The sequence below is a fragment of the Bos indicus x Bos taurus genome, chromosome 15 (assembly GCF_003369695.1).
Source record: "Bos indicus x Bos taurus breed Angus x Brahman F1 hybrid chromosome 15, Bos_hybrid_MaternalHap_v2.0, whole genome shotgun sequence".
Lineage (NCBI taxonomy): Eukaryota > Metazoa > Chordata > Mammalia > Artiodactyla > Bovidae > Bos > Bos indicus x Bos taurus.
In genome coordinates, this window is record NC_040090.1 from 38,620,569 (window position 1) to 38,634,024 (window position 13,456).

General features: G+C 40.5%; 1 protein-coding gene across 1 annotated transcript; it reads left to right on the forward strand.

Moving 5' to 3' along the window:
• The first annotated feature begins 11,257 nt into the window (after positions 1 to 11,257).
• Positions 11,258 to 12,817, forward strand: RBMXL2 (RBMX like 2). Its single transcript, XM_027561945.1, has one exon. The coding sequence runs from the start codon at positions 11,387 to 11,389 to the stop codon at positions 12,575 to 12,577; it is 1,191 nt and encodes a 396-aa protein (XP_027417746.1). The 5' UTR covers positions 11,258 to 11,386; the 3' UTR covers positions 12,578 to 12,817.
• Positions 12,818 to 13,456: the final 639 nt, after the last annotated feature.

A 13,456-nucleotide genomic window follows, 5' to 3' on the forward strand; every position in this document is an offset into this window, starting at 1 on the left:
TCACTTATGAATATATACTCAAAGACAAAATATATTTGAAAATTATTTCTAACAATTAAAATATACCATGGCTATTGTGATTTGTAACAGAAGTACGAGAGGACAAGTACTAGAAGTAATTTTATAATTTATGACATTAGTTGACTAATGGAGAAAGACCAAATAATCATCTTAATATATATTGAAAGGAATTTAATAAAATTTAGTCTTTTTGGTTGGAGAAGGCAATGGCACCCCACTGGTACTCTTGCCTGGAAAATCCATGAACAGAGGAGCCTGGTAGGCTGCAGTCCATGGGGTCGCTAAGAGTCAGACATGACTGAGTGACTTCACTTTCGCTTTTTACTTTCATGCATTGGAGAAGGAAATGGCAACCCACTCCAGTGTTCTTGCCTGGAGAATCCCAGGGACGGGGGAGCCTGGTGGGCTGCCATCTATGGGGTCGCACAGAGTTGGACACGACTGAAGAGACTTAGCGGCAGCAGCAGCAGTCTATTTGGTCAGGTACTTCCGTAACATAAAGACTGTTTACACTACAGATGGTGACTGCAGCCATGAAATTAAAAGACGCTTACTCCTTGGAAGGAAAGTTATGACCAACCTAGATAGCATATTCAAAAGCAGAGACATTACTTTGCCAACAAAGGTCTGTCTAGTCAAGGCTATGGTTTTTCCAGTAGTCATGTATGGATGTGATTGGACTGTGAAGAAAGCTGAGTGCGGAAGAATTGATGCTTTTGAACTGTCGTGTTGGAGAAGACTCTTGAGAGTCCCTTGGACTGCAAGGAGATCCAACCAGTCCATTCTAAAGGAGATCAGTCCTGGGTGTTCTTTGGAAGGACTGATGCTAAAGCTGAAACTCCAGTACTTTGGCCACCTCATGCGAAGAGTTGACTCATTGGAAAAGACTCTGATGCTGGGAGGGATTGGGGGCAGGAGAAGGGAACGACAGAGGATGAGATGGCTCGGTGGCATCACCGACTCAATGGATGTGAGTTTGAGTGAATTCCGGGAGTTGGTGATGGACAGGGAGGCCTGGCATGCTGCGATTCATGGGGTCGCAAAGAGTCAGACACGACTGAGTGACTGAACTGAACTGAACAGTATATAGAAGCAATGCTATTTACATTTTGCACATGTGCCTGGTATCACTGCTATCAGGTAACCCATGAGCCAGGATAAGGATGAGACAAGTAAAGCACTTATTCTTCTGACTGTGCAAGTTCCAGGTCAAACACCATCTTTATTTAAATTTTAAATACTGGTTATCATGGATTTTTTGCACTAATTTTTATTTTTAAAAACATTTCACTAAAATATTATTTATCTTCATTCCTGAGGGGCTTTTTGGCATCTTCTTAAATTTTGTGCATCAGGAAAACCACTTCCCTCATTCTAAATGGAGCTCTATGTTAGGATAGGTTTGCAGTTTTAAATAGTATAGTTAAGGAGTCAAATACGATAGCGAAAGGATCAAATAGGGCGGTCAAAACAAATGTTATATTTGATTCTTTACATTTTGTCTGTTTTCTTTTTATAGATTTGTATTGTAAATTCTTATTTTATTTCTATTATCTTTGAATTTGCTTTGTTAGTATGCTAACTTAAGTTAGATTCTTACTGATTTCCAACCTTCTCTTTTATTATAAGCATTAACAATATACATTTCCTTCTATTTGTATTTTAATTGAATTCCCATCATTGACCATGGAATCTTTACTGAAGTAGAGTTGATTTATAACATTATTTGTTTCAAGTGTACAACATAGTAATTGACCATTTTAAAGTTTATATATTCATAGCTATTATAAAGTATTGTCTATATTCCCTGTGTTGTACAGTATATCCTTGTAGCTTATTTTATACATAGTAGTTTTTATCTCTTAATCCCCTGCCCCTATATTGTCCCTCCCTCTTTTCTCTCCCTACTGGTAACCACTAGTTTGTTCTCTGTGTCTGTCTTTCTTTTTTGTTATATTCACTAGTTTTATTTTCTAGATTTCATATATAAGTGATATCATATAATATTTATCTTTCTCTGTCTGACTTCTTTCACTAAGCATAATACCCTTCAAGTCCATCCAGAGTATGAACTATTTTCATTAGCATTCATATCCAAATATTTTTATTTACACGAATTTATTTTTCTGTAACCCACATGTCACTTATAAATTTTCAAACTTAGGCATTTTTAAAGCTACCTTTTTGTTATTGCATTTAACCTAAGAGAGTTCAGATAATGTGTTCTATGTGAAAACATTTTTTGAAATTAGTTGAGATATAATTCAAGGCCTAGTATATAATCAGTTTTCTACATGAGCTTGAAAAGAATGTGTTTTCCCATGACTGTGTATGTATGTATATATACCCCTTAAATCAAGGTTTTTAATTATTCAGTTCAAATCATCTTGTACTAATTTTTGCTGCTCAAACTATAAATTATTGAGAACATTTTAACTCTTTTAATGGAAAATTTTTCTTTTTTTCTTAGAATTCTTTAAAAATTTCCTTTAGATATTTTGAGGCTATGGCAATGGGTAAATGTAGTAGAGATATGTCACAGGCAGCTTTGAGCTCACATGCTTTCAGCTTAGCAACCAAGGAGAAAAGATTTCTTTTATTTCCCTGCTTTAGTTTTAAATGTCTTCCAAAGACTCTAATTGGTTCATTGAGAATCCAGTGATGTAGTAAAATAATTTTCAAGGATTTTAAATCGTGGCTCTTATACAAATGCAAAATGAACCCTTATCAAAGAATATTATCAATTCATTAGTAAGAGAACCAGTGAGATACTGGTTAACAAAGCATTTGAAGAAGGATTTATATATCCATCATGAAAAACATTAAAAAGATTTTTAATTTTTATATTGGATTATAGTTGATTTATAATGTGTTAGTTTCAGATGAATAGTAACGTGATTCAGTTATACATATCTCTATTGTTTTCAGATTCTTTTCTCATATAGGTTATTACAGAGTATTGAATAAAGTTTCCTTCAGTAGAATCTTGTTGATTACCTATTTTATATATAGTAGTGTGTATATGTTAATCCCAACCTCTCACTAAACAACTGTAATTTCTACTCAATACCTTGAATGCTCCCAGTTTTTTACCACTGGTCCTTTGTGTACTTCATCCTCTCTGCCTACTCTGGTCTTCACTTTTCACTGTAGTTTAAATATCACTTCTTCCTGCAGGTTGAACCCTATCTTAACTATCACCATCCTCTTTCCTTTTCCTAACACTGCATCATGTTTCTTTCCTACCACTAAGACAAAGATTTCCTTATTATTATTATTATTTCCCTCTATCTCACCCCAGTGTAAGTTCAGTAAGGGTGGGGACAATGATTCTTTGGTTCATTATTAATATTGCTAGCCTACAGCACTGTGTCTTTAATATGGTGGGTTCTCGATAAATGAATGTAAGCAAAAATACCCTATTCCTTCCCAACTTCCCAGCAACTCAGTGAAGTAGGTGATCTTGTTGGCAGGGGAATATCTGCTAACACCCATTGGGAGCGCACTAACCGGGGGCTTCTGGAATCGTGGCATTCACATCCGGGCGGGAGTGCCTAGATTCTATTCCTGAGGCCAGCGCCCTGCGTTTCCAGATGGCTTTTGAGAATGGTTACTCTAAGTGAGGCGAATCTGCCGGCGAGTCCTCTGAGAAAACCAGGAAGGAAGGCAGGGTCAGGACAGTGGTTCCGGGGCACTTACGGATCCTGCGTAGTGGGAGGGTAAGAAACAGCTCAGAGGAAAGCATTGTGCTGCGCTGCTTGCGGACCTAGCTTTCACAGGGTCCTGGCCAGGCTTCCAGGGAGCGCAGGGTTTGTCAGGTCCAGGAACTCAGCGGCTGCCAGCCTTCGTCCCTAACTCTGGTGCTGTCAGAACTATGCACGGGGTGGGGCGTCTGGTAGGGGCAAGCCTGGAAGCGACCCCAACTCTGGTCTTCATACCAGAGAAAGCAGAACCCTGGACAGCGCTTTGAGGCAGAGACCTCTTGGCTTACCCCTTTTAGTTCCCAGATCTTTTGTTTGCTTGGTCAGTCTCACCACTCATAATAAATCCTGAGGTCCCTGTCTGTGAAGCCATTTTCCTAAAGAAATGAAATCCTCCAAAGTGGACACCTGTTATCATTCATTGAAATAATATAAATGTAGACTAAAGGGAACATTAAAAGACAAACCCCTTCCAAATATGCACAATCCCCCTGGTTCTATAATTCATTAGTATGACTGACAGAACTAAGGAAAGTGATATACTTAGGATTCCAGTGTATTATAAATGATACAAGTGAACAGCCAGATGAAGAAGTATAAAGAGCAAGTTTGAGGGAGGGGGGTGGTAGTGAATGCACAGAAATTCCATGCCCCGTCCAAGTACATGATCCCAGCACATCCATGTGTTCACCAACCCAGAAATTCCCTGAACCCTTTTTAGGGTTTCTAGATGGGGTTTCACTACATAGGCAGGACTGACTAAACCATGTAGTCATACTAGCATTCTCCTCCACCCCAGATACACCAGGCAGGTGGGGAAGGGGATACTCTAGTCAGGATACTCCCTTAGTCCTGCTCATGTTAAGTGTGAGCACACACTCATGAAGGTGTATAAACCAGCTCTTCATGCCTGTATCTACCCCTCAGACAATGATGCTTTAATTCCCCATTGCAATTCTCTATCAAACTATTACTCTGAGCAGGATATCTCTGTCCATCTCTTTTCATTATGGGTTGTAAAGTATGTACCTTGGTCTGAAGCAATGTCATTCTGTGATCCAAAGTGGTGTAATATTTGCTGTTGCTGTTCTTTTATAGTACTCTGAGCATTCGCATCTACCACTGAGTAAACAAAGTCTGTGTCAGAATCGGGATCTATTCTCATCAAGACCCATTAGATACCAGCATCTGACTCACTTGCCACTATGTTCATGGTCTTTTCCCCTTTGAGGTATCTGCAACATATCCATCTGCAGGCTCTATTTTGTTGGCAAACAAAGCAGTTCTTGGTGGCATTTTGTGCTCCAGAGGTGCAAGAGGAGTATGTCTAGACTGGGTCCATCTCCGTATTGCTGTAGTCCCTCAATGTCCATTCATTTCATGCACAGGTGTTGTCCTCAAGCAAGCACACCAGGGTATCCACTGGTCAGTTCCAACCACCTTGTGAACCTGCAAGTTGGTTCTTCCTATGAGCATCACCATATCTATTATAACGCATCCCTTGAAGTCTCAGTAATTTTAATACAGCCATGCCTCATACAGGCATCTCTTTAATAGGCCAACTTTCCATTCACTTAAGACCAGGCCATTACCTAGGAGTCAGTTCAAACATAGGGACTTTCTATCACTGTTCATTTCTTCAGTCATTGCTAGGAAAATAGCATATAATTGAGCTCACCAAACTGGTTTTTTTTTTTTTTTCATTATTACATTGGACTCCTACTCAAAAGGAGGAGCAAGAAGTCCTGTTGAACTGATTGGTTTTTACCTTCTATAAACACAGTGATAACCTTCCAAATAGGATGCTATCCATTCACCTTGGAACTGCCATCCATAAACCAAGCAACTCTTTGTTGATCAGCTGAAAAACCTTACAGGGCACTGTTCATAGAATAGATTCTGACAGCTCCTCATGCATTTCCAAAGTCAGTCCTGGGACAAAGAGTCCACCTGCTTGTGAATCCACTGAGTAGCTCTCTGCATTTCCCCAACAGTATATACCTATACAAACATTTCCATTTTATTATGGAACTCTTCTAGGCACTATCTTCCCCCTCACATGCTTCTCTGGCCTTACCCAAGACATCACTGATACTTCAGGCTTTGGAGATCAGCCCTGGGATTTCTTTGGAAGGAATGCTGCTAAAGCTGAACTCCAGTACTTTGGCCACCTCATGCGAAGAGTTGACTCATTGGAAAAGACTGATGCTGGGAGGGATTGGGGGCAGGAGGAAAAGGGGACGACAGAGGATGAGGTGGCTGGATGGCATCACTGACTCGATGGACGTGAGTCTCAGTGAACTCCAGGAGCTGGTGATGGACAGGGAGGCCTGGCGTGCTGTGATTCATGGGGTTGCAAAGAGTCGGACACGACTGAGTGACTGATCTGATCCGATAGTTTTTATTTATAGATTTTTTAGTTGTAGTTAAATACATGTAACATGACGCTTACCATCTTAATCATTTTTAAATGTACAGTTCAGTAGTGTTAAGTATATTCATACTGTTCTGCAACAAACCCCTAGATATGTTTCTCAGGCAAAACTGAAATTCTATACCAATTGAACAATAGCTCCTTATTTCTCATTCCCTCCAGCCTCTGGCAACCACTTCTCCACTTTGTTTCTATGAACTTGACCATGCTAGGATACCTTTATAAGTGGAATCATCATACAGTATTTTTCTTTTTTGTGACTGGCTTATTTTTCTTAGCATAATGTCCTCCAGGTTCATGCATATTGTAGCAGGTGTCTTCATTTTCTTCTTAGTTTGAATAATATTACACTGCACATATATACTACATTTTGTTTATCCATCTATCAATGGACACTTGAGTTTCCACCATTTGGCACTGTGAATAATGTTGCTATGAAAATGGGTATAAAATATCTGAGATTCTGCTTTCATTCTTTTTTATGCATACCTCAAATTAGATTGCTAGATCATATGTTAACTTTATTTTTAATTTTTTGAAAAGCCACCACACTGTTTCCCGTAGTGGGATGCACCATTTTACATTCCCACCACTAGTGCACAAGTGTTCCAATTTTTCCACATCCTGCCCACTATTTGTTTTTTTGTTTGTTTTTTTGATAGTAACCATATTAATGCATGCAAGGTGGTAAGATTATTTTATGTCCTTCAGTCATAAGGACAATTTCAATTAATGTCCAAGAGCAAGCTAGTAACTGCCCCTCAAATGGAAATTTTCTAGTCCAAAGTCCCAGGAGGCATTACTGTGGGGGTGTTCACAGGCTTTTGCTATAAGCCACAGTTTACCCTCCACATCAGTCTATGGTTCAGAGAACTCACTTATACCAGCACACAAGGTTTTATTCTATACTGTGTGGGCAATCTTAAAAGCATTTTTTAACTGAAGTATAGTTAATTTACAGTGCTGTGTTAGTGTCAGGTGTACAGCAAGGTGATAAACACATACTCTTTTTCAGATTCTTTCCCATTATAAGTTAGTACCAGATATGGAATATGGTTCCCTGACTGTACAGTAGGTCCTTGTTATCTATCTAAAGTATTTTATATATAGTAGTATGTATATATTAATCCTAGATTCCAAATGTATCCCTACTCTACTCCTTCCCCTTTGATAACCATATATTTTCTATGTAAATAAGTTCACCTGTATAATTTTTTAGATTTCATATAGATAACATGATATTTGTATTCCTCTGATTGACTTCACTTAGTATTATAATCCCTAGGTTCATTCGTGTTGTTGCAAATGGCATTTCATTCTTTTTATGACGGAGTAGTATTCCATTATATATATATATATTCATCTGTTGATGGACACTTAGACTGCCTCCATGTCTTGGCTATTGTAAATAGTGCTGCTGTGAATATCGGGGTCCATGTATCTTTTTGAATTAGAGTTTTCTCTGGATATATGCCCAGGAATGGGATGGCTGGATCATACGGTAACTCTGTTTTTTGTTTAGTAAGGAACCTCTATACTGTTCTCTGTAGTGGCTGCACCAACTTACATTCCCACCAACAGGGTAGGAGGGTTCCCTTTTCTTCACACCCTCTCCAGCATTTATTATTTGTAGAGTTTTTGAAGATGGCTATTTATCTGAGGTGAGGTGGGACCTCATGATAGTTTTTATTTGCATTTCTCTAATAATTAGTGATGCTGAACATCTTTTCATGTGCCTGTTTGGACATCTGTATTTCTTCTTTGGAGAAATGTCTTTTTAGGTCTTCTGTATATGTGTGTGTGTGTGTGTGTGTGTGTGTGTGTATATATATATATATATATATATATATATATAGCTATAGCTATTAAGCTGTATGAATTATTTGTATATTTTGGAAAGTATTCTCTTATTGTCACATCACTTGGGCTCAGGCAATCTTGTTTACTCCCATTTAGCATATCTGACTGATACTTCTTGAAGGGCAATTTATAGTACTAGGTAGGGGAAACATTCCTCAGTCAGATATAATTTCCACCCACATAATCCATTCAGATAAAAGAGACAAAGAGACCCAATCACTTGATGTTAAAGCCTGTTTAAAAATTCCATTTCTCATCCAAACCTCCTCTTAAATTCTATCAACCCTGCATTTCTATATTCTCTCAATCCAATTGCAGCTCCAGTTATGGATCACCAGTGGGTTTTGATACTTGACAAGGAGCTTGAGGTTCTCTAGTGAAGGAGTCCCAGATAGACCCTTGGGACCACTGACGTTTTAAAATGTCCAAAGGACCTAGGTAGTTTGTATGAAGGTGATAGCAGTGCATAAATAGTTAAGTGAATGGTTCTGGATGTATTGTGGGATCAGGGACTGATTATATGCGGAAAGGGCATTGTGAGAATGGGAGAAAAATAGGAATCACTCCCCAGCAAGCCCCTATGTCAGTCAACAGAAAAATGGAAAAAATCAAATCAGTATAGTCATACAGTGACTAAAAAAATCTAACGGAAGTACAGACAACAACTGGTGTGTGCAATACATGGATGAATCTCAAAAATATACTGAGTGCCATAAGCCAGACACAGATGAGTTCATTCTATTTTTATTCCCTTTATGTAAAGTCTAAAAATAATCAAAACTAAATTATCATTGATATATCAGGAAACTGGTTATCTCTGAGAGGAACATATTGTTTTGAAAGGCAGGAGGGAACCATTAGGGGTGAACAACCATTATGGAGACCAATATATTATAAATCTTGATATACATCATCCATGTTTACATGGATGTACACATGTATAAAATTAATCAAGCATTAAATTTAATATTTTATAAGTAAACTTGTAAATTTTGTGTTTATAAGTTAGAACTCAATAAAAACATTAAATGTAGTAATCATTCTTAGAATAGAAATAGAAGACATAACTTCTTTCATATTATTAGAGAAAAAAGAAAGGAATGAAATGAAATCGTGATAACAAGAGAGGGCAAGAAGGATGGAACAAAGAGGCAAGAAAGAAGTGGTTAAGAGACAACACACAATAAGCTGGCAGAAAAAAAAATTTGAAAAATATTGAGCTACATTAAGTATCAGAAAAAACAAATTAAGATAAAAGATATGAATAATGAGGATCATTACATAATGAAGTCATTCACCAGAAACACATAGCAATTCTCAATCTTTATGTATTCAAGAATATAACTTTAAATTACATGAGGCAAAGTAGACACAAACATAAAGAAAAATTAACAAATCCACAATTATGGGATTTTAAAACAATTCTCAGTGATTGACAACGCTATCAAATAAAAAGTAAATTAGAATAGGAAAGACTTGAACATCACTATACAAGGAAAGAACTGGACCTTAATATTTAGAGAATATACTTTCCTCTCAAGCATATTAGACACACACAGGCACTCATGCAAGTTTCAGCCAACACCAATGTATGAATATCATATAGAACATGTTAAAAATAACACCAAAAATATCCATGTTTGTAAATTTTAAAAACATATTCTTTATAATTCATGAGTCAAGAAATAAAGAGAATGAGAAAATGCTTTAGGAACTGAACAATGAAAATACCATGTATCACAGCTCAGGGAATGCTGCTAACTAGTAGTAGAGAATAAAATTTAAACTTAGATACAACAATTACAAGAAACTTTTTTTTAAATTCTTAATGCACTAAGTACCTTATCTAAAAATCCAGAATGAAAACAATACAGATCGCAAATCCAAAGAATATGGAAAGAAGGTGAAAAAGACAATAGCAGCAAATAAAATCAAAAGAGAGGATGAGTAAAGAAAAAGGCTAGTTCTTTCAAAAGATACATTTCTGGCAAGAGTGATCACATAAAAGAGAGAAAGCAAAACAGGACATGGCTATTGAAAAAATAAATTTTCAAGATGAACAAAAATGGTAACTTTAGAAAAAAGTATATCTTAGAAAAACTAAGTCGTCAAGAAAATTTAAAAAATCTAACTAGACTGAAAATCTAAGAGAAATTTGGGCAAAAATCTCCTCAGCTAGGTATGGAGAGAAAATTATTGGCTAAGACCTTTTATGCTTAGAAATGTAAAATTTCTAAGTACGAACAAACAAAATTCATTAATATATTTAAAAATGAATACCTCCCAAACAGGTAAGTTTACTTCAGAAATATATTAATAGTGAATATACTAAAATTATATATTAATATTAAATAAAAAATTGTTACTGTAAACTGATGTGATGCATTTAAACTTTCACTTCCATTCATGCATGCTAAAAAAAAATCACAAAACCTTAGAAGAGCCCATATTAAAATCAGAAACATCATAAAAATGCCTTTTACTACCCTTTTCAAGATTAAATGCTATTGCAGTAAACAAATGTAGCATTATTCCCACACACAGTCAATATAGTAAAAAAAAAAGTGGTTTTAGACCATTTACTCTCAGGTAAAGAGAGTTCACTAATTTACTCTTCACACTTCTTCCATTCAGAGGATATCATAAGGAACAAATTTGAATTGTGTAATTCGTTTGAATGAACCCAGAATGTTTTATTTTCCTGACGTGTGCCTCTTCTCTCAAGATTAAGAGGTGAAGCCTTTAGTGTTCTATGCTTGCTTAGGTAGTACTTTGATAGGTGTCTACGTGCTTTCACATTTGTCTTCACTTTGTCCCTGAGGTGACTTTCTGGTCAATACTTATCTGAAAGGACAGTTTCAATACTACGCAACTACGAGTCCTTCGAAGGCTGAAAAACGGAAGAAAATGGAGAAGGGAAAGATGGTGCATCCAAAGAATGACTCCCTCTCTTTTCCTATTCTACCAGGGAACCTTCCACTTACCAAGTTCTCTCTTCCCCCTTGGCAATGCAAAACATCTTATTCTTAATACATTTTATGTACAAAATTCAAGGATAGATTAATCAGCCGAAGTTTAACGACTGGAATAAAAGTTACAAAACCGTCGATCTTCCTCGACGGGGAACTACGGCCCTGGCACTACCAACCAATCACAACCAGCTAGAGCCGAGAAGGCTGAGGGAACCAGATCAGAGAGGCACAAACCGGAGCGTTCCGCCTGCGCAGCGAGGGGCGAGACTGCAGTTCCGGGGTTTCGCGACGACGCGGCGCCCGACCAGTAGGAGCCGCCCTCGACCAGCGGGCTCAGAAGGCACGACGACTGCTCGCCTTCGCCACACCGCCACTGACCGACCACCCGACCGGCAGACATGGTGGAAGCGGATCGCCCGGGGAAGCTCTTCATTGGAGGACTCAACCTCGAAACTGACGAGAAATCCCTCGAGGCTACGTTTGGCAAGTATGGCCGCATTTCCGAGGTGCTGTTGATGAAAGATCGAGAAACCAACAAGTCCAGGGGCTTCGCGTTCATCACCTTCGAAAGTCCGGCAGACGCGAAGGCCGCCGTGAGAGACATGAACGGCAAGTCCCTGGATGGTAAGGCCATCAAGGTGGCCCAGGCCACCAAACCGGCTTTCGAGAGCGGCCGGCGGGGCCCACCCCTGTCCCGCAGCCGGGGCCGCTCGAGGGGCCTGCGCGGGGCCCGCGGCGGCGGTCCGCGGCGCCCCCCGTCCCGCGGAGGGCCTGCGGATGATGGCGGCTACGCGGGCGACTTCGACCTGCGGCCCTCCCGGGCCCCGCTACCCATGAAGCGCGGGCCGCCACCACCGCGGAGGGCCGGCCCGCCCCCCAAGAGGGCCGCGCCGTCGGGCCCTGCGCGCAGCGGCGGCGGTGGTGGAATGCGCGGGCGGGCTCCGGCCGCGCGAGGTCGAGACGGCTATGAGGGCCCGCCGCGCCGAGATCCGCCGCCCCCGCGCCGGGATCCCTACCTGGGTTCCCGGGAGGGGGGCTACTCTCCCCGAGATGGCTACTCCAGCCGCGACTACTCGAGCGCCCGCGACGCCCGGGATTTTGCCCCCTCGCCCAGAGAGTATACCTACCGCGACTACGGCCACTCCAGCGCCCGGGATGAGTGTCCCTCGAGAGGCTACGGCGACCGAGACGGCTACGGGGGGCGCGACCGCGACTACGCGGATCACCCTAGCGGAGGCTCCTACCGAGATACCTTCGAGAGCTACGGGGACCCGCGCAGCGCCGCCCCCGCGCGTGGGCCCCCTCCATCTTATGGTGGCGGCGGCGGCCGCTATGAGGAGTACCGCGGCTGCTCGCCCGACGCCTATGGCGGCGGCCGCGACGGTTATGCTGGGGGCCGGAGCGAGCGCTACTCGGGGGGCCGCGACCGGGTAGGCAGAGCGGATCGCGGGCTGCCGCAGTCCGTGGAGAGGGGGTGTCCGCCCCCGCGCGAGTCTTACAGCCGGTCGGGCCGCAAGGTCCCCCGAGGCGGAGGCCGCCTGGGGAGCCGCTCGGAGAGAGGAGGAGGAGGAGGCCGGAGCAGATACTAAGACCAGCAGACCTTGGGACCAAAACCATGTTTCAAAGAAGTTCCAGAGAAGAAGAGCCTGTTCTGTGGTAACTACCCAAGGACTAGTGCAAGGAAGAATTGTTTTTCACTTTTTAAAAGTTTCCTGTTAACTTCTCCATGATTATTTTTGTGTGTGTGCATTTGAGAGGAAAAGTTTAAACTCGTTTTGATTTCGTTCTGGAATTGTTAACGTTTCTTTCAACAAGCTCATTTAAAAGCATACGATTTGAACCTGCTTACTAGTCGTCTTATGTTTCCAAGTAGAAATTCTCCTAAAGGCTTTCTTCCTTCTAAATTTTCCTGATAAATGAGGCCGAAAGTTCTAAGATCTTTTACAAAGAAAATTTTACAAATTTTCCTAAGATGGAAAATTGGACCATTCTTTACATTCAACCCAACTAGATTGGAGCGTGGGGGTGGGGGTGGGGTTGAGTGGGAGCGACTGGTGTGTGCTGCTCCTGAGATTTCAAGGTGTCTTTCAAACTAAATCTCAGTGTTAACCTGTATTAAAAAGCAAACAACTGACAGCAACAACAGAAACCGCTTAGATCAGTATATATAAAGAAAGAAAGTTCTGTTCACAAGTAAGTCTTAAAAAAAAAAAAAGAAATTGCTGGGCATATTTTGCCTTTTTTCATACTTTGAAATCTGCAGAATTTCCTATTCTCTTGCTCCCCAAAATACCATTCTTGTGTTGAAGTAGGATGGAATACTATATTAAAGATTTGGCCAGCCAACCACAAAGCTGCAAACCACCCCTCTTAAAATCAATACCATTCATTTTCACCACCAAATTATTAAGAAACAAATAGAAAATATACCGTTGGTGGATTTGGAAATCCAAATGGCTTCTATTCCT